The 21,506-nt window shown below is 43.9% G+C and overlaps 1 protein-coding gene across 1 annotated transcript in view; it reads right to left on the bottom strand.

The window, feature by feature from the left end:
• The window catches only part of XYLT1 (xylosyltransferase 1), a 159,273-nt gene that overhangs the window by 97,045 nt on the left and 40,722 nt on the right, over nucleotides 1–21,506 (bottom strand). The window contains exon 2 of the mRNA XM_063314624.1: nucleotides 8,070–8,108. Coding sequence (XP_063170694.1) covers nucleotides 8,070–8,108 — 39 coding nt within the window. The remainder of the gene's footprint in view (nucleotides 1–8,069; nucleotides 8,109–21,506) is intronic.

Below are 21,506 nucleotides of genomic sequence, written 5' to 3' on the forward strand. Positions count from 1 at the left end.
AATAAATAATTGTGCAACATGAAAGAAATAAATGTGAAAAGCTTAAAAAAAACACCATCATAGTCTATAGATTGCTTCCCCGGATATAGGCTTTCTCCTCTCTAAGGTCTACAGAATTAATTGCATTTGGGTAGAAATAAAGACTTGATTCTTATTCCCTTTGCTGTCTCCCCTCCTACTCCCCCCACCCCCAAATTCAGAGAACGGCCACTGGAATTTATTTCCAAAGCCCTAAATTCATGCAAACACCCAGGGAACATCTGGCTGGCTTTGTATAATGGGAAGGCTGGTACTGAGAATATGGGCATTTATTTATTCGATTTCTATGGCTGCCCACCTCAAACAAATGACTCTGGGTGGTGAACAGTCATAAAATCAATGAAAAACAAGTACAAACACAATACAAAAATAAATATGTATAGCAGCCGAGAAAAATTATAACCATAGATGTCAATATAACCAGGAAACAGGGCCCTTAACACACATGGGGCCCCAGGCCTGGGCACATAACCAGGTCTTCAAGGCCTTCTGAAAAGCCAAAAGGGTTGGGGCCATCCCAATCTCAGGAGGGAGGATGTTCCTCAGGTGATCCAGTCCCAAGCCATGGAGGGCTTTAAAGGTGACAACTTTTCTGGGGAAAAGTTCCCCTTGGCAAATTCCCTTGGGATTTCATGGAAGTGTGGGAAATCAGGGAAGCTGTAAATGGAGTGAAGAACATCGTCAGCTCCCACACCCAACATTCCTCTGCAGACACGTTGTACTGTGAAACTCTAACTTTGGGCAGCAATTCCCCTTAAGATTTCTTAGAAGTTTTGTTCCCCAGGGAAGCGGGCCTCTGCTCTTTCAACTTTATGCTCAGAGGGCTTGGGATGTCTTCTGCTCGCATTTTTCAGCTGGCATTTTATGGTTGGTGGTGGCAGAGGATGTGAATGTTGCTGGCAGGGGTCTGTTTCTCTCTCTCCAAAGCCTCCTTGGCTGTCCACACTTTCCAAACTGGAACCACCCCCAGGGGAGAATTATGGAATTTTCTTGGGATTGAACAAGAAGCCAAGAATGATGCCAGCTGCTTTAAAGAGGACTGCAGAATGAAAGACAGGGTATTCACTCACACACACACACACACACACCTTGCCCTCTTCATCACAAAACAAGCCCAAGCATCTCATTCTCCATCCAGGAAAATGCCACCAAATCTCTTTCCTCTTTTGAAGATGTTTCAAACGCAATTCTTGTTGATCCAGCTGAAAAGAGAATGGGCAAAAAGGAAATGCAGATGTTTCTGGCATCTTTTGCAGTCTGGAAGAGCTCAAGCTGGGTTGTTCGCATAGAGACTCTCTACTTTGGCACCGAGAGGCCAATTCTGAGTCACCCATCTTGGCCGGGAGTAGCTCTCCTGACTCCCCCAAGGTCGCTGCCCAAGTCTGGATTTCAACAGCCTTCTGACTTGCAAGTCAAGAGAGGATAACATTCGGAGCTTTAATCTCATTCTGACAATTTTCAAAGGTCAAACTGTGAAGAATGCTCCCTTTGATTGGGATAAATGAATTCAGAAAAGGGAAAAACAAACTCTATTCTGGTCTTGTCTTTGATGCCAAAAATAATAAGAAAAAAGTGACAACTTTCATTCCCTCCAGCTGTCAAATCACACCTTTCTGGGTTTTCAACAGTCACAAAATGCAGCTTCGAAAGGGGGCTGTGATGTGAAGCTCATCTGGAACTTCCTGATCAAATTTAACTGATCACTTGCCATTTATTGCTGGGATCTAGGATGTAAGCTTTATTTAAAAAAAAAAATGTTTTCAAACACTACAGAATTCTGAACATTGAGGAAGATACCCTGTTGAAGGGTTGGATTTATGCACTTATCTGGGCATACTTCGCAATAAGGAATTGTGATCCAGGCAAAAGACTCAATCAGGGTTTCTCAACAGGGGTTCCGTGGCACCCACGGGTTCCGTGAGGGGTCACGAGGGGTTCCCTGGGAGATCACGATTTATTTTAAAAATTATTTCAAATTCGGGCAACTTCACATTCAAGAGGTAAGTTTCATTCTTTATTTTCAGTTTAAGAACACCGTTAGTGCATATAGACAGGCCTACCCATGAAACCAATATAATAATTTTGTAACTTCTGGCCTATCTTTGAGCCTGAATGTGCAGGGGTTCCCCGAGGCGTGGAAAATATTTCAAAGGTTCCTCCAGAGTCAAAAAGTTGAGAAAGGCTGGACTAGATGAATGGATGGAAAAGGTACAGGGCACTACATGTCCAGCATGGAAAGGAAAGAAAGAATTCCCTCTGTAGCCTTAATCATGCCAACATGTCCTCCTGATTTTTTCCCCCTCTATAATTTTGGTTGAAAGGAAGAGCAACAGTGCTTGAATTTTATTTTCAAAGGAGAAGATGTTTCAGAGAAATGTTCAAACTGGGTGTGGGGTTCCAGTCTTAAGAGGCTACATGGAGGAAGGCTGCAAGGAAGTGTCCATCCATCTCTCCTTCAAACTGCAGTCTCCAGAGCTTCCTGCATGTCCCAGAAACCCCAAGGGAAGGCTTCGCATGGAAACTCCTTCTGGTTTTTTCCCCCCCAGATTCGGAAGAGGGAGCAGCCAGGGAGGCAGTAAAGTAATTGAGTGTTAAAGAATGTGACTTGGGGGATAGGGAAGGAATGAGATAATGGTGTGAGTTAAGGGGGGACTTACAGAAAAGATGACACAGTCCCAAGAAAGAAGAAGGTATAAGAGAATCATCACCATCTCATCCATCACAGCTTTTAGACTGGATATTTGCCAATGATTTGGTTTCAACCAACCACTTAGGAATCATGGAAGTACAGTTGTAAGACGTAGGAAGCAGTAGTGTCAAGTCCAGTAAATTTAAAACTTTCAAATATTGGGTGAATCTCTTTGGTATGGCACCAAGAGTTCCAATTATTATTGGTATTATATTTAGCTTTTTCTTCCGAAGTCTTTCAACTTTAATGTGTAAATCCTGGTATTTTGTTCCCTTTTCCATTTGTTTTCGGTCAAGTTGGCTCTCTCCTGGCACTGTGACGTCTAAGAACCACACCTTTTTCTTTTGAGTAATAGTAATGTCTGGTGTGTTGTGTTTCAGGTGTCTGTCCTCCTCATTTCCTAAGGCTGTTTTGGATGTGTGGTCCCCGTAGTTTTTGTTAACAGCAAACCCAAACTTTTCACACAAATCCCAGTGCCTGATTTTTGCAAGTCTATCATGGTGCTACTTATACATGTTTTGGGCTACTTTGCTACAGCCACTAATGAGCTGGTCTACGGTTTCACCTTTGATCTTACATAATCGCCATCTGCTATTATTTGAAACATCTTCAATTTTGGCTTTGATGGTGTTAGTTTGCGTACTCTGTTCTTACACTGACATGATTGTTCCTTCACTCTCCTTTTCAAGAATTCTGATTTACAGTCATTGCCAGGTCAAATTTTGATCTGATTTTCCTTCAGTATTGTGCATATATAGGCCAGGAAGAGTGTTAGATCTGCAGGCATTAATTTGACTTTCAGTTGCTTCCTTTTTGCAATTGTTCTTTTGATTTTGTAATCTTCAGTTGTTTTTCTTCACAAACACCCACCCGTAGTGATTCCTTGCTGTGCCTGACGTAATAACCCAAGTTGCGTTTCCCTTCTTCTACTGTTCGCTTTACTTAGAGTAATCCCCTTCCACCTTTACTTCTGGCAAAATAGACCCAGCCACCATTGCTTCTCGGGAAGAAAACATGATTCATAGTCATTAATTTTCTTGTTTTCCAATCAGGAAATGTCTAATTCAGCTTGTGTCCGATCAATTATACCTGCAGTATATTGAATAATTGGAACAGCCCAAGTATTTATGGCTTTAATTATGTTCCCTGCATTTAATTTGGTTTTCAAAATTTTTCAGATTCATCTTATATGATATCAAATATGCTTTCCAACTTGCTCATGTGGAGTCAGAAGCTTCCATTAATCCTAAGTATTTACATCCTTCTTCTAATGCCTTACAGCATTTCCATTCATTAATAGTTGTTGTTGTTGTTATTATTATTATTATTAGCAAGGAAAGGACATTTTTAAGAAGTTAGAAAACAGTTGTCAACAAAAGTCTTAGTATCCAGCATACAAATCAATGAGCTGCTGGAAGAACAACCTAGCTCTCTGTTCCTCCATTTCCCCTTCCGAAAAAGATAACCTCTAATACTGGCTAACTGTATTTTTGCAGATTCATTGACAAAAATGGCAATCACATGAACACAGGACGCTGCAAAGGTCATAAATGCGAACCAGTTGCCAAGTGCCCAAATCGTGATCATGGGACCACGGGGACGCTTAGACAGTCGTAAGTAGGTTTTTTCAGCACTTTCGTAAGTTCTAAACATCATTAAACGAATGGCTGTTAAATGAGAACTACCTGTAGGTTGGAGCAGTGTAGTTTCAGAGTACAATGTGTCTGCAGAGGAATGCTGAGTGCAGGATATGTCAAAGGTCTTCCCTCCAGCTTCAACCGTTGTGACTTCCACACTTCCAGGTAGTCCCAAGGGAAGATGTCAAGAGGGAACTCCTCCCTTTTTCTGATATGAAAGTGCTCCAATCAGGAATGGAAAGTACCAGAATCAGCAGTAGCCAACCAATCATTGCTCCCAGCAGTAGAATAAACTCAGAAATACCAGTAAAGAAAATTAGAAAGAAATCTCCAAATGCCCAGAGCATTAGAAATAAAAACAGGGGATGAAGACTTCTATGCAACTACAGTGCAAGATTTTGGCACTGCCTTAGTTTCCATTTCTACCCAGGCATCTATCTAACTTTCCTGGATGGCAACTCCAGACCTCCAACTTTCCACAGTCAAGCTGAATTCATGGGAAAAAACCAAACAAACTGCAGATGCTCCTTTGGGGATGTATCGTGATGCTGAAACCAGGAACCCTCAACATTACTTCATTCCAGCAAGCTGGAGTTGGAAGACATGGGGTTTTCTTGTCACAACAATTTTCTGACTAATTTCAATGGAAGAAGCTAAAGAATTCCACAGGATTTAGGTGGTGGCAGAACCAATGGAGAAAATTGAGAAATCTGCAGCAATGCATTGGCTTGTTCATCGGAGGCCAACATCCTTGGAAAAACCTGGCTTCCAGCATCACGAGAACTCCCTCATTCTTGGAATAATTCCGCCTTGCAACCTTGCTGTCGTGAATTACCTTTCAATGAACCATTTTAATAGTTCTTCATGACTCAGCTTCCCGAAAGTTGTTGATTATTAAGGACACCTGCATGCTTTGTTCTACGTATTGAGCTTTTAGCAGTGAATTCTTAGTTTTTTTGCCACTGAATTTGACGGTCCTGTTGCATTTGCTCAAACGGGTGTGAATCGACTTCAGCCCAACCACAAAAAAAGGGAAAGGAGGTCTATAAAAAGGGACATACGTCCTACCTCGGTGCCAAGGTTGCTTGGATTTAGCCTCCAAGCTGCAAGCTATAAAAATGGGTATAGAAAATGCCATTTCTGGTTCCCTGCTGTATTGCGACCCCCTCCCCTTGAAACCAAACAGCTAAATGAGGGCATCCCCTTTCAGCCTCACCACTCACTCTCATCAGAACCTAACTCTTGTCTTCATTAGGAATCAGGGAGTTTGCGAGCTACTTATTTGGCATGTGGAAAATACAGATCTCCTCCCCAAAGTGTGAATGAATTTAATGGCTGATGGACTTTATGAGGAATGCGCTTAACAAGGAAGTATAGGAAAGCCATGTTAGTCTATAGCGGTGTTTCTCAATCCTGACAACTTGAAATTGGGTGGACTTCAACTCCCAGAATTCCCCAGCCAGCCATGTTGGCTGGAGAATTCTGGGAGTTGAAGTCCAGACATCTTAAAGTTGCTAAGGTTGAGAAACACTGGTCTATGCTAACGAAAAACCAGGTGGCATTTTAGCTTTCAAGAGAACGCTGATGCCTTTTAATAACATTTGTTCATCTGAGAAGGGGCTGCCGGAGTCCTCCAAATGTTTTATGTACGGGGTGGACACCTTCTGGATCAAAGGGGACAGATTAGTGGGAGAGAGAGGTGATTTTTATACACCCTTGATGGATAACTGGAAAACTGCAGGCTTGACAGTTTGGGTCTTTTAAATGTTGGACTGTCGTTGGTTTTACACACACATCTTCTACCTGGATACTTCTGATGGGGAACAGAAGCCCTTAGTTTCCATCCACGATCCCAGCTAGCAGCCATCATTGGTGATCACATAACCATATGAACAAGAGACACTTCACGAAGCAAGCGGTCTGCTTCCAAAATGCAAAGACCACAATTGTGAAGGAACCCATTAATTTCCACGACTGCTAAGCACTTCCACGTTGTTTTTTAAAGTAGGAAATAGAAAAGAGGAGGAGGAAGGAGTATTAGGTATGTTTGCCACCTCAAGTTATTTATAAAAATAATAAAGGTGGGATAGGAAATAAAGAAAGAAAGAAAGAGACAGACCATTCTATTTCACTGTGATGGCCAGGAAATTGCTTCTGAATTTTAAAACCTACCCTGGAAAGAAACATCTGGTGCAACGTTCAGGGGTTAGGTGTGAAATTCTTGCAATTCTCTACTTCTAAGGCACAGGGAGAAACAAGTCTAAGCGTCACACGTTTCGATGTGGAATTATCATTTTTTTCCCCCAGCAATCTGCAGAGCTCTCCCACACCTTAATTAAATCTCAAGAGAAGCTGTAACCTTCCCTCGTAGAATTTTTTTCAGGCCCAGATGCGTGGGCAACAAAGCAATTGCACAAAGGTGGCGAGATGCATAACAGAGAAAGCTGAAGAATGTCACATTCTTTACCCTCTGTGTGTGTGTGTGTTTGTGTGTATGAATGCACACACGTCTTCTGCTGTAAAAATAAACTTCCTAGCTCTGCAGCTTCCCATGCCTCCACTGAAACCCATTCTATTCCATCCAAAGGAAAGGCATCAGGAGAGATTTCTCCCGTGGGATATTCTTAGGGTCATCATGGAGGCTTCAAGGTGATGGAGATTTGTAACACCGAAAGATCAAAAGCGTAACTTGGAGATATTCTAAACAGAATAAAGTAGAAAAGCAGATACAGGTAGTCCTCACTTAACAACCATTCGTTTAGTGATGGTTCAGACTTACGACAGTGCTGGAAAAAAACGACTTAGGACCGGTCCTCACGCTTATGACCGCTGCTACATCCTTGCGGTCACATGATCACAATTTGGGCACTCGGCAACCAGTTTGCATTTATGACCATCACAGCGTCCTGTGGTCGCATGATCGCCATTTTCGATCTTCTTGGCCAGCTTCTGGCAAGCAAAATCAATGGGGAACTGCATGACTCGCTTAACAACCACGGCAAAAAGGTCATAAAATTGGGTTGGATTCACTTAATGACCACTTTGCTTAGCAACTGAAATTCCAGGTCCAATTGTGGTCATTAAGCAAGGACTACCTGTACCTCTTTTGTAAAGGAAGATTACTTATGGAGAAATTAGGAGCCAGGTTTTGGCCCAAACTAACAAATCCTGTGAGTTAGATAGACAAAGGAGCGCTTTATGATTAATCAGCCCAGCTAAAGTTGAAGAATAAGCAATATTTTGAGAAATCTAACTGCTGGAAAAATTTACTTTCTTTGATATCAGGGATGCTAGTGAAAATGATTACCTTTGTAGCACCTTGGGACCATAACAACGGGAAGGAAAACGAATGTCATGGAGATACAGATTAAAGCCAGGTCTTGGTGACTTTTCAAACTTTCACCAACATTGCAATCCTGTCAGCATCCGTCACAATACCCCACGCTCTTAAAAAACTAAACAGGTTTTCAGAGAAAGCCTGCGAAAGGCAGACAAGCATGGTCTTTCCGATGCACTACCTGCCAAGGAGAGGAGAAGCAGCAGAATAGAAATAGGCTGCTTTCCATCCACAGTGGAGACGGGATCTTCAGTTTTGACAAAGACAAAAGGCTTTGGGAACGCAAAAGGTTTCACCTTTTGGTGAAACAGCCTGCCGTTTGAACAACATTTTTTCTTTTTTCATGATATGAAAATCAAACACTCACCTGAGCTTCAAAGCCTTTGTAAGGGTTCAGAGGCTGATCCTGTAAAAAGAACAGAAAAAGCTGATTAGTTTCAAAAGGCTGACTGGTAAACCGAGACTGAACTGTCAGTTATTTAGGCATCTCTACAGTCAATGAAGAGTGTTCAGCCAGCTGTTCTCCAGCCTATATATAAAATCAGTGCATGAAACTGAACAAGGAGAAACAATATAAAACCAACATTAGAATTAGCCATCTGGATAAAATAAAAATCAAGAGCTACAGCATGAATGGCAACAAATAGACTGAAAAATCACAGGGATAAAGCAGTGACAAAAGGTCAAGCAAAACGTCTTGTACAGTTCCTGAGAAAATAGAAGAGTTTACTGGGAATCCATACCCCCGATAAGTGTAAGAACCAGGCGAGGCTCTTTGGGAAACACGGTCTGTGGCTGAGATGTTCCTACCAAGATGGCCCTTTCTTTCATATGATAGCCACCTCTATCGGATGGAGGATCTAAAGGAGGACCTCAAGTGAAGCTTTTGGGATATTCCTAGATCAATTTGAGTAGAGAGTTTAGGTGTGATGGTTGCCTTATTCCCAAAGAGACACAGACTCACTTAGTCAGGGCTAAGGATTTCTGGTTTACTAGGAATAGAATGCATACACAGAAAAAGATGGGAATGAGCACATGGCGTGCGAGGTAGCTGGTAAATACCCGCGGTGCGGACCTGGTCCTTCTCCACCCCCCATTGTCCCAAAGTCCTGATCCGGAGTCTTGATGGGCGATCAGGGTGCGATTCCGGAGTCTCAATGGGCGATCAGGGGGATTAGTGCTGATTACCTCTGTCCTCTTCCTGTGTCCGGCGCAGGTGTGTCCCCCGGGGTAATGCAGAGATGTCAGGGAGATAGGATGATGGCTTCTCGGGTCAGGGCAAAGGTATGGCTCCTTTGTCCTTTATTGGTATTTGTCTTTTAGTGCTTAAAGGATTATCACTAATTCCTTCCTCTTTCCTTCCCTTCTCCGGAAAGGCATGTTCCCTGTTGTGATGCATGTATGCATTGCAACGGGGGACATGACATTAGGCCTCTTAGCAGAGATTTTTTTTCTTTTTAAATTTTGCAAGACCCCATGACATGCTAAATGAATTTGTGTGGCCCTTGTGAATCAAACCAACCATTTGTCATGTTCACTGTTTCAATGTGCACTGTACATCGTAATGTTTCACATGCCATGGTGCTGATGCGCGTTTCTGTTTGGGAGGGAGCTGCTGGGAGACCTTGTGCCAAGCTCTGTATCTGTGTTCATTTCAATGGAATGTGTCTGGGTTATGTGCTCTGTTCAAGGACTTTTCCCGCAGACCGTCAGACACCGTTAGGAGCACCTGGGATTGTGAGCTTGGGAAGATTCTACGGGGGGAGGGATCTCATTTGCACCGAGGGTTTTTAGTTTGTATTTGGCGCGCTTTTTCCATTCTCAGCTTTCTTTGTGATCCTGCATACTATTCTTTAATAAATCAGATATCTTTGTGATCCTGCTCATGAGTCTGATGGTGTTTTAGAATAGGCAATCTTTACACCATTCAACTGGGGTTAGGGATGGGCAAGAAATGAATATACAACTTAGTAACCAGGAGACCTCAAACTCTGCAGTACCATAACTGCCCCAACTGAATGGGATTTGATAGTGTTCCCACTCTGACTGTGCAAGCCAAATTAGGCTTTTAAAAAACTGCAACACCCCTTCCTCCTACCACCTCTGATTGGACCCACGGCTGCGCAATTCCTGCATTATAGATAAAAACTAGCACTGTTGATTTGGTTGTGAAACAAACGTACTTCATCTCAGCCATTCCCAGTTCACAATCCAGTGACTCGCTTTTCAATTAATTGAAACTTTCAGGCCATTTTCAAAGCCCACCCCACATGTAATGCACTGCAATCATTCAAACTGGCAGTTAACAGAGGGGGAATAATTGTTTCAAAACAATTTGTGAAAAAGGGACAGTTTTCTCTGCCAGGCCAAGTCAGAGGATTCCTGAACCCAGTCTGACTCCTAACGCAGAACAAAACACAACACCGGAAGATTCTTAAGAAATAAGTTTCTCCTTAAAAGTAGCAAGCACTGAAAAAGATTTCCATTGCCCATTCTGCAGGAAGTGAATTGGGGCATTCTGCTTCCCCTGGGGTTCATAATGGCACTAATCAGCAGCCACTAGTATCGGTCTTTCCTATACCCAAACACTGCCAAAAAGAGTCGGTAAAGGTACACTCCTGAAAGTTGTGTACAGACAGTGGCAGTTACATTTTCGAAAAAGAGCTTACACTGCGGGAAATGAGCATTTCAAAAATAGGCATCAAGGAAATGTACAGGTTGAAAAAGGAAAGCAAATGTAGGCATGAAAGCATCTTTCAAGATGTGCTGGTTTTTTAAAATTGGTAAACAGAACATTGAATATTATCCTCCAAACATGGATGTAACTCTTAGCAATCCACGGATCCTTAGAAGCAAAACCAAATGATTCAGAAAACAAAATCTGGAAAGATTTGACACAGGGACTTTTACCATCAGTAACAGAGTGGGCATATGTACATTTTCCAAACTAATAATGAGGCATGTTTTTATATACTAGAAACAATTTCTCTTGACAATTACAAATACCATGACACTTGTTCCACGTTCTGTAATCCGGGACTTAGTTGAAACTCCAGGTCAGCAATGCTCCTGCATTTGCCTATTATAGTACCGTATAATCCTTGGGATACGGTACAATTCTTATCTGCCAATGTATTTGGCTCCCCAAGTGGAAGATTATTAAATAATCCCAACTGTTTCGGCAATTGCATGCCTGCTCTCAAACTACCACCAGCACAACAGCTACAGTCCTCACCCCGCCCTCTCTCCTGCATACCTCTTCAATGAGGAATCTATTCCCCACTTTGAATTTTAATTAAAATTAAGAATTCCAACAGTCTTGAAATTGTAGATGACAGCAGGCTGAATATGAGTCAACAGTGTGGCAGGACTGCTAAAAAGAAAAATGCAGTTTTGAGCTGGGGGAAGGGAAGGATCGCTTCCAAATCTTGGGTAGCAATTGGTCCATTGTATACTGCCCATGTCAGGTCCCACCTTGAGTATTTGGTCCAATTCTGGGTGTTACATTTTAAGAAAGATTCAGAGAAACCGGGATGGAGGACAACACTGATTGGGGAGTTGGACAGCTTTCTAAATTCCTGAAAGAGCGGCACACCGAAAGTTGAAAAATTATCTCAATTATTCAAGAACACAAGACATGGAATAACGGGAGGCAGATTCAGCTTGACACTTCCTACAGGAAAAGCACTTTGATAGGGGAGTCCATCCTTTCCTTTCTTGAGACAGGTTCAAACAAGGGCTTGAGAAGGGATGGGTTAGTTTGGATTAGTGACTTCGAGAAGAAGCAAAGTTGGACTCAACTGTACTTCCAACTCTGATTTTATCAATGTCGGAAGCATCAATGTCTTTTCATCAATCAATGTCAATCAATCAATGTCAGTCAATCAATCAATGCCATTCAATGAATTGAATTGACTGAATGTTGTTCAATCAATGAAAAGGTCATCAATGTCAAAAGCATCTGCTGTCTTTTATCTGAAGTGCATTTAGAGCAAAAGCTACAGGACACAGCCAATGATGGGTTGCCTGGGTCTGCACCCTAATGATCTTGTGATCCCTAATTCCATCTCAGCAGTCACCCCCAAATTCAGCCAAACTATGGAGGGCGTTCCCAGAGTCCAACCTCTTGGCCATACAGCATCCTAATTTAATGGGAGCAAAAGAAAACTTTCCATTTGAATTCAAAGCAAGTTTGTTCAACCTAGCTTGGCCATTTTTTGCTCTGGCCCCACCCACTTCTCCTGGCTCCACTGACCACTCTGAGTCCTGCATTCATCGTCATTTGCAAAATGTCAGTACCTGTCCCTCTAAAAATGGCATGCTTTCCCCAGTTTAAGCGAATCACTGCAGGTGTTAAGCGAACCACATGGTTGTTAAGCAAATCACATGGTTCCCCCTGATTTTGCTTGCCAGAAGCTGGCCGGGAAGGTTGGAAATGGCAATCATGTGACCACAGGGTGCTGCAACTGTCATAAATGTGAACCGGCTGCCAACGCCCAAATCGTGATCACGTGATGATGGGGATGCTGCGACGGTTGTAAGTGTGAGAAGCAGTCGCAAGTTGTTTTTCAGCACCATTGTAAGTCCAAACCATCACTAAACAAATGGTTGCTAAGTGAGGACTACCAGTATGTATCTATAAGAAGCTGCCTTGTACAGCCTGGATCATTGTTTCACTTCTTTTATGCCTGAGCTGGGATTTGAAAAAAAAGTGCATTTATTTTAATTCTGTGTTGAGATCTTGAAAGGCCATTGAAAAGAGCTGCCATTGAAAATTGTGCATGGCTTCTGGCAGCAAACTTGCCCTGCTAGAGGAGAAATAATTAAATCGTTTGCTAGACCAGGTATCACCGCTACATTAGTAAGATAAACTTGTCAGGAACTATTCGCTCTTAATTTGAGGCTGAACTTGGAGCCAAGAAAATGATTTGTACAATCTGCTCCTATGTTCCCTGCAGAAGCTTCGCAAGCTGATGAAAAGAGCACTTGCAAAATTGAACGATTCCTAATACCCAGTGTGACCACAGCAAATTTCCTAACAACCCCCTTCGTATCTTCATTTAGGGGCCAAAACTCCACTGTGTCCAAATTATTTGGAGGTTGCATTGATCAGGATCAGTTCTAGTAGTAACTATATTTAGGCCACTCCACCACAAAGCTTCCCAACACTTGCCTTGGACCCTTAGTATTGAAAGCCAGCTTGCCACCCTAAGAAGTTAGGGGGAAGCACCTAGATGAATTTGGTGGATTCTCCCCTTCAAACGAAACAAGGTTGGGCTGGGTTAGGACCTAGATGGGAGACCATGAAGAAATGCCAGGTCTGGAGGCTAGATAGGGACTAAAACATTCCAGGGAGAAGTCACTGTGCACCCACTTCTCTGCTACTGTCATGAACACTACTTAAATGTGTTGATGTCAACAGGAGTCATGCTTACTCAAGGAAATCTTTACTTTTACTCCAAGCAGCACCAGGAAGTTGGGATTACTTGAACGATCATTCATAATGGGGCCTATCTTCCCACAGAAAGGACCATCTGTGGTGTCACCAAAGGGAAAATAGGGAGGAGATGTAGCATTGGGGTTCACTTTTTCTCCCTTTACACGTATGAGAGAAATTCCTCCATACTCATGCTTAGAAAGAGTTACTTGGAAAGCTTCAGATTGTATCTTATTACTGTATAATCGCTTTCACTTTTCAGCCTCCTATTTGTATTACAACTTGTAACACTTAAGATAAAGAGAATGACACATACTTCCTAGTCCAACACCTGCAGAGGAGAGATCAGCAATGACATGCTAAAGATGACATGCTTAGGATACTTTTGGCAAACAGTCAACTCTCGGTCAACTCTCTGAAGTGTGACCAAGTCCCTGATAAGAAGTCCCACCAAACCATCTCCAGATCATGTGCTACTTACACTTCCCATACTCTGAGCATAAGAAATGGCAAGAGAACCCAAACTTTTGAACCTTGGTATCGACCAGAAGATGTGGGAAGGTGCTATCAGCAGCCAGCTGGCTTCAAGGGGTCCATCCGTCTTTGAATCCCAGAACCTAGTGGTTACCAGCTGCCCACCGGTGCCAACACACCAACCATCACAGCTGGCTACCCTAGAAGCATAAAGACCCAGTGTCTGAATTCATCCCCTCCCTCCCTTTCTCTCCATTGTCCTTTCTCTTGGAGAGTCTTTACTTTTTTGTTAAAGTCCATAAAGACATATTTATTCTGTAAGCAGCTCTGGGGCAGGGCAGTGGGAAGGACTGTCCCATGGATACGTTGCTAGCATAGCTCTCCACATCTTCCCCAGTCTCCTAAGGAAGGGTGATTTAATTCTGTTTCCACCCTCCGTTTTCTCCCACCAGGAAGAAAAAGAATTAAATAAGTTGTCTAAGGTGCCACCGGGCTGATTGTGTAGAAGAGCCTATCCAGTGGCTGGGTTGAGGGTAGATGACTTTTTAGACCCCGATGCTGGATTTTGTTATTTACTTTTTTATAAGGTTTGACATGCTTTTCCTATGTTTTAAGATTGCCCTTTGTTCTTTGGTGGTGTTTTAACTGCGCTCAGCCGCTCAGAGTCATGTTTTTGAGACGGGCGACCAAATCAAAATAATAAATAAATAAGGGGAAACAAATTCATGCTGAAGATGTCTCCCTACACACCCCAAAAGATCTCTCTTCCTCCTCCTCTTCTTCTCCGCCACCTCCAAAGCCCTTCCCAGCAATGAAAGGGTTAGGGTTGGCAAGAGTGTTGGCCCCTTACATACAAAACCTGCTCTATTTAAAATCGCCGGCATGCCCATCGCAGCTCCAACCGCACATTAAAGCCTCCTGTTTGCCACATTGACAAAGACAGAGCAAGAATATAATTCTACCACTTCTAAAAAAGCAAATCAGGTCTCTCTCTCTCCCCCCCTCCCTCCAAAAGCCTCCCACAAACACCCAGAATAGCTTTTTCCTACTTCCTTGGACGCCCTCCTGTCGTTGTGTGGTGGAGAAACACTCACAAAATGTGGCCTTGCCAGCCAGCGCCATGCAACTTCCTGACTTAATGTGCTAAATGCTTCTGGGCTGAAAGCTTGGTCTTTTGTTAGGCTCCTGGGCTCTCAGGTCTGCCGGGGGTCAGTAAACCAGGGCATGGATTCAGCACCGTCTCTGTGGCTTGGGATACTGTTCAGTGTGGCTTGGAAATAAAAGGAGGTTTTATTCCTGCCAGGAGTAGAAAGGCTGAAATGAAAGCAGGAAGGAAAAAAAAGGAGGTTCTGGAATACAGTGTATTTTTCAACACGATTGGAGGGGAAGGACAAAGGCTTGACCGACACAACGGGGGCCTTTCAGGAATTGGCATCAAGGCTTGGAGGTGAGGGCCTTTGAGGTTTTAAAATTCCTCTCCTCTACATTGATTGCAACCCACAATTTCCAAAAGGCAATCATTTGGCATCAGGAAATCGAAATGCAGAAGCCGGCCATGAGTTAACGAAGTCCAGCTGCTGAAAGCAAAGGCTGTACTAAAATCTGCTTTGTAGTGGCTCGATGGCTTTCCTCCCCTACCAAATGGGTTTCCGTTTTTCTGCTTTATTCTCGGGCAGCTTGAGAATTTCTTTCAGATTCCTCTCGGTCGTGATTTCAGCTCACTTTGCTGCTGGAAGAGGCATAGACTAGGCCATTGCTGGGTTTTTTTCCTTGCCCCACATCTTTTCATTGCTCTGAAGCTTTCCTGGTTGCTTGCCCTTCCCCAGCTGCAAATCCCAAAGTGAAGTTTTCACACGAAGCTTTCTCTTGGGATTTAACTGGGCAGAGGACTGTACCATGAAATGCAGGACATTCACACAACCTCCCTTGGCCTCCTTGTCACAAAGTAAACTCCAAAACATCATGCTCAACATTCTCTTTTCCTTTCCAAGAAATATCTAAAGCCAATTCTCTTTCTTCAAACTGAATGAGAACTAGCAAGGATGAAAAGGGCAGGAGATCTATTTGACCAAATCCAGATAGTTGGATTTCATATTGGTTCTCGTTTCCCCAGCCATCAAATTTGTTCTGACCCTATTTTGCAAATCCAAATCAGTCCCAAGATTTGCTGAGTTTTTTTAAAATAAAAAAAGCAATCAGAAAAATCTGAAATGGTCTTAACACAGCCTCTTAATCAGGTTAACAAAACAATGTATAAATGTTCAAGCTTTCGAGTACTTTTCATCAGGCAAGATGGTAAAAAATCCAGCAATCTGTTCCCCTGAGCTGTATTTTTCCTGCACTTTTAAAATTTTATTTTTACTTATCTAGTCTGACCAAAAGTTCTTGGAAAAGCAAACAGTTGCATGAATGTGTTGTAAACCTGACCTAGCCTAATAAAGAGATTGCACTAATTTCAACATCAGACGTGAAAAATATTCTCTTTAAACCTTTGAAATTTGGTTACTGTACCATTTGGCCTATGAAGACCCTCTTTACATTCTTCAACACACAGACAGAGGAAACCTCCTTAGAAACCTGTAACAATCCTATCAGCCCATCTCAGTATCTGAAAAACACTGAATTAGCAATCTAGATCTCAAATAACAATCATATCTTTAAAAAAGACAAATGTTTCATTGTTCAGCCAATGTAAATTATTCACCTTGGGCAGTGATCAGGAGACTGGAAAGCAAGAAAGCAAGAGGGAGGGAGAGAGAGAAGAAGGAAGGAAGGAAGGAAGGAAGGAAGGAAGGAAGGAAGGAAGGAAGGAAGGAAGGAAGGAAGGAAGGAAGGAAAGAGCAAAGAGAGAAAGAGAAAGGAAGAGTGAAGGAGGGAAGGAAGGAAGGAAGGAAGGAAGGAAGGAAGGAAGGAAGGAAGGAGAAAGAAAAGAGAAAGGAAGAAAGAAAGAAAGAAAGAAAGAGGGAGGGAGGGAGGGGAAAGGAAGGAAGGAAGGAAGGAGAAAGAAAAGAGAAAGAAAGAAAGAAAGAAGGAGGGAGGGAGGGAGGGAGGGAGAAAGAAAGGAAAGAAAGAAAGAAAGCAAGAGGGAGGGAGAAGAAGGAAGGAAGGAAGGAAGAGGGAGAGAGGGAGGAAGGAAGGAAGGAAGGAAGGAAGGAAGGAAGGAAGGAAGGAAGAGGGAGAGAGGGAGGAAGGAAGGAAGGAAGGAAGGAAGAGGGAGAGAGGGAGGAAGGAAGGAAGGAAGGAAGGAAGGAAGGAAGGAAGGAAGGAAGGAAGGAAAGAGCAAAGAGAGAGAGAGAAAGAGAAAGGAAGAGTGAAGGAGGGAAGGAAGGAAGGAAGGAAGGAAGGAAGGAAGGAGAAAGAAAAGAGAAAGGAAGAAAGAAAGAAAGAAAGAAAGAAAGAAAGAAAGAAAGAAAGAAAGAGGGAGGGAGGGAGGGGAAAGGAAGGAAGGAAGGAAGGAGAAAGAAAAGAGAAAGAAAGAAAGAAAGAAAGAAAGAAAGAAGGAGGGAGGGAGGGAGGGAGGGAGGGAGAAAGAAAGGAAAGAAAGAAAGCAAGAGGGAGGGAGAAGAAGGAAGGAAGGAAGGAAGGAAGGAAGGAAGGAAGGAAGGAAGGAAGGAAGGAAGGAAGAGGGAGAGAGGGAGGAAGGAAGGAAGGAAGGAAGAGGGAGAGAGGGAGGAAGGAAGGAAGGAAGGAAGGAAGGAAGTAAGAGGGAGAGAGGGAGGAAGGAAGGAAGGAAGGAAGGAAGGAAGAGGGAGAGAGGGAGGAAGGAAGGAAGGAAGGAAGGAAGGAAGAGGGAGAGAGAGGGAGGAAGGAAGGAAGGAAGGAAGGAAAGAGCAAAGAGAGAAAGAGAAAGGAAGAGTGAAGGAGGGAAGGAAGGAAGGAAGGAAGGAAGGAAGGAAGGAAGGAAGGAAGGAGAAAGAAAAGAGAAAGGAAGAAAGAAAGAAAGAAAGAAAGAGGGAGGGAGGGAGGGGAAAGGAAGGAAGGAAGGAAGGAGAAAGAAAAGAGAAAGAAAGAAAGAAAGAAGGAGGGAGGGAGGGAGGGAGGGAGAAAGAAAGGAAAGAAAGAAAGAAAGCAAGAGGGAGGGAGAAGAAGGAAGGAAGGAAGGAAGAGGGAGAGAGGAAGGAAGGAAGGAAGGAAGGAAGGAAGGAAGAGGGAGAGAGGGAGGAAGGAAGGAAGGAAGGAAGGAAGAGGGAGAGAGGGAGGAAGGAAGGAAGGAAGGAAGGAAGGAAGGAAGGAAGGAAAGAGCAAAGAGAGAGAGAGAAAGAGAAAGGAAGAGTGAAGGAGGGAAGGAAGGAGGGAAGGAAGGAAGGAAGGAAGGAAGGAAGGAGAAAGAAAAGAGAAAGGAAGAAAGAAAGAAAGAAAGAAAGAAAGAAAGAAAGAAAGAGGGAGGGAGGGGAAAGGAAGGAAGGAAGGAAGGAGAAAGAAAAGAGAAAGAAAGAAAGAAAGAAAGAAAGAAAGAAAGAAAGAAAGAAGGAGGGAGGGAGGGAGGGAGAAAGAAAGGAAAGAAAGAAAGCAAGGAGGGAGGGAGAAGAAGGAAGGAAGGAAGGAAGGAAGGAAGGAAGGAAGGAAGGAAGGAAGAGGGAGAGAGGGAGGAAGGAAGGAAGGAAGGAAGAGGGAGAGAGGGAGGAAGGAAGGAAGGAAGGAAGGAAGGAAGGAAGAGGGAGAGAGGAGGAAGGAAGGAAGGAAGGAAGGAAGGAAGAGGGAGAGAGGGAGGAAGGAAGGAAGGAAGGAAGGAAGGAAGAGGGAGAGAGGGAGGAAGGAAGGAAGGAAGGAAGAGGGAGAGAGGGAGGAAGGAAGGAAGGAAGGAAGGAAGGAAGAGGGAGAGAGGGAGGAAGGAAGGAAGGAAGGAAGGAAGGAAGGAAGAGGGAGAGAGGGAGGAAGGAAGGAAGGAAGAGGGAGAGAGGGAGGAAGGAAGGAAGGAAGGAAGGAAGGAAGGAAGGAAGAGGGAGAGAGGGAGGAAGGAAGGAAGGAAGGAAGGAAGGAAGAGGGAGAGAGGGAGGAAGGAAGGAAGGAAGGAAGGAAGAGGGAGAGAGGGAGGAAGGAAGGAAGGAAGGAAGGAAGGAAGCTAATGAATGCTAAAGTCCATAGGAGTTTTGATTTAGAAAAAAAAATCTAAATATGAAGAGCTACAAAGGAGCTGGTTGCTAAAACTCATATGCCCCTGGAGGCTTCAACCCACATGCTTTTAAGACAGCTTTCCTAAATGCATGATCCGCCAAATGGGCTGGACTTCAACTACGAGCCCCAGGTAGACTGGTGAGACTGAGTGATTCTAAGAGCTAAGGCTAAACATGTTTGGAGGCCATTACATTAAGGAAAACATAGGCCAGTCTGGTGTAATGGCTAAAGGTGCCAGGCTAGGAACTGGGAGACTGAGAGTTCTAGTCCTGCCTTAGGCACAAAAAGCCCTTAGTAGAAAGGGTACAGTTATGTCCATGCTGTAGCTTTCAAAAGCACGTTGGACTCCACAGTTCAACCCTGAGCTACAGATAGTCTCTTTTGCTGGTAGATAAGGCTTTGCAACTCAGCCATACTTAGATGGGCTCTTAAGGCTGGACTACCGTCCCTCCCAGGAGGCCCAGCCAGATGTTTCAAATTCCCTACCATTCTGTTTTTTTCTACGTATGCAAACTCTGTATCACATTTATCTCCAGATTAAGCAAACATGGCCACCTGGCCCATCTTTTTCAAACCTTCCACAGTAACGCGACAGAGATTACTCCAATCCATCAACATCTGTGATGGGACCGCAGAGATCGTGTTAAGGAAACACTGCACCAGATGTTGACGTCGATGGCATTTACCCTGGCTGGTTCTCCGAGCAATCTGAACTCGCCTGTCACACAAAACCGGACGTGTTTCCTAAGTGCTTACAGGCAGCACCGTCACTAGGAGTTTACATTATTAACTAACTATCTTGTCTTTGCTTTCCGGAGTTGAAATCCAGCACATTCCTTCTCTTTCCAAAGGACTTGGTTCCTGATTGGCCTTCCCCAACTTGCTGCTCTCCAGAAGAGTTGAGACTACAATTCCCAGGATCTCCACCTGGCACCTCTGATTGGTTGGGAGATACATCCCAGGCAATCAGCAAGGATGGAATTATCTATTTCAGTGTGACCGTAAGCAGAAAAGGTATTCCTGAGGTCTCCAACAGGGCATTCAAGGACGTCAATGTCTCTGTGAAATACCTCCCTTGGGCTCTTCCACGTTAAAAAGGCAACTATACTATAAATGGAAGGAAATCCAAGACATTCTGGAGTCCAAACAGGATGAAACCACCTAGAACAGGGTTCACATCATTCCTGCGCTAAGCCAGGATGCGGATTGTTTGATTTGGGCTTAGCGTGTTGTGTCAACGCAGTATGGTGGGTTATTCAAGAAAGCAGTGAGCCTAAGAAAGCAAACAGAAGTCATTGTAGGGAAAGAAGGATTTCCTCTTTTTGCTGCCTTCCTGCAAGCACCGCTTTTTATTTCCCTGTACAGACAACAGCAACTCACAGGACAGCCCTTTGTTTTAATTCCCCAGGAGATATGGCAGAAGTCCTGTTTTATTTTTATCTTTCCACCTTCCCCCCTCCCCTCCTTCACCGCTGGATCCTGCTCTGGCTTCAGTCTCGCCTGCACCCAAACGCAGCTCCCAGCCAGGCTCTCCTAGGTTGTGAAATCAGGATAAACGTTTCAACGCTGAAAATTATTTGGGCTGGGTGGTGCTCTGAAGGAGGAAGGGCTGCAGGGAAAAAGCTGCTTTGAAGCAAAGCAGCAAACCAGGAGAAGACCCTTCTCCTCCTCTGGATCAATCCGTGGTGCTGCCCCACTTTGATTTGGGTACTTCTGTGCACACGCAGAGGACTTTTTCCTGCCAGTCTGAAGTGGCTGGTTGAATCAAACTGGCCGCTTTTGTATTTTGGTTCAAGACATCAAGGTGGGATGTCTGATTCTCTGAGTTTATTGCTGGATCCCTGCAGTGGTTCATATTGAGGTGGAGGAATGCAGAGATGACCGGGACGCAGGTCCGCAGGAATGGTTTAGGGAAAATAAAGAGCATGAGAAAGAAACTCAAAATCACCCTGTCTTGAATCTGCTTGGTGAAAGAGTGGGCAGAGGAAAGCTCGGGCAGGCTTTGACGTTTCTGTTGTCATACCCTATTACAATAGAGTAGAGTTCCAATTGTCTTTCCTGACCTGGTCTGTCCCAGAGGGCTGATGTGCCTTGAGATGGGACCAAACAGCTTTGGACAGGCCTAGTTCACACACCAGGCTTGGCTGTGGCTTGCTTTTTTCCCCCTTTTCTTTTTCAACCCAGCCTCCGTACCACGCGAACAAACCCGCAGAGAAGGTGATGCAATTTGGCACCCCAGCAGAATTGAGAACTGTTGAGTGTCTTCCTGGGGTAGGCGAGTCAAAGGAGATGAAATGCCAAGTTTGGCAATGTTTGTGGGCCCAGGCTGGTGCTGCACAACTGCCTGAAATCTAACAGCATTTTAGCAGCTGGAAAACAACATCTTGGCCATTTTTTGGTCTGTATTTTAATTAAAACAAAACAAAGAAAAAATGATAAAAGCAGAAAGAGAAAGCAGTAGAGAAAGATGGGGGGGGGGGCAAAATAAGAACAAGGTACTCCAGACAGGAAACCAAAATGACAAGTACCAACACTACCTTTATTGTAAGTTACAGTAACCAAATCTTGCAAGTCTGAAAGGATTTCGCCCCTCCCTGGCCTTTACTCTCCAGAAAACTTGGGAAGGTCCCTTCCAAGACGCTTTCTCCATCCCCATTCCTGCTTTGGACTCAGTCTTCTCTTATCAGACCATTGTCTAGGCTGCAGCTCTTCCTCCTGTCTCCCAAGGTCATTCTCACAACCCATTACAGGTAGTCCTCACTTAATGACCATTCGTTT

This window comes from Candoia aspera, chromosome 14, assembly GCF_035149785.1.
Source record: "Candoia aspera isolate rCanAsp1 chromosome 14, rCanAsp1.hap2, whole genome shotgun sequence".
Classification (NCBI taxonomy): domain Eukaryota; kingdom Metazoa; phylum Chordata; class Lepidosauria; order Squamata; family Boidae; genus Candoia; species Candoia aspera.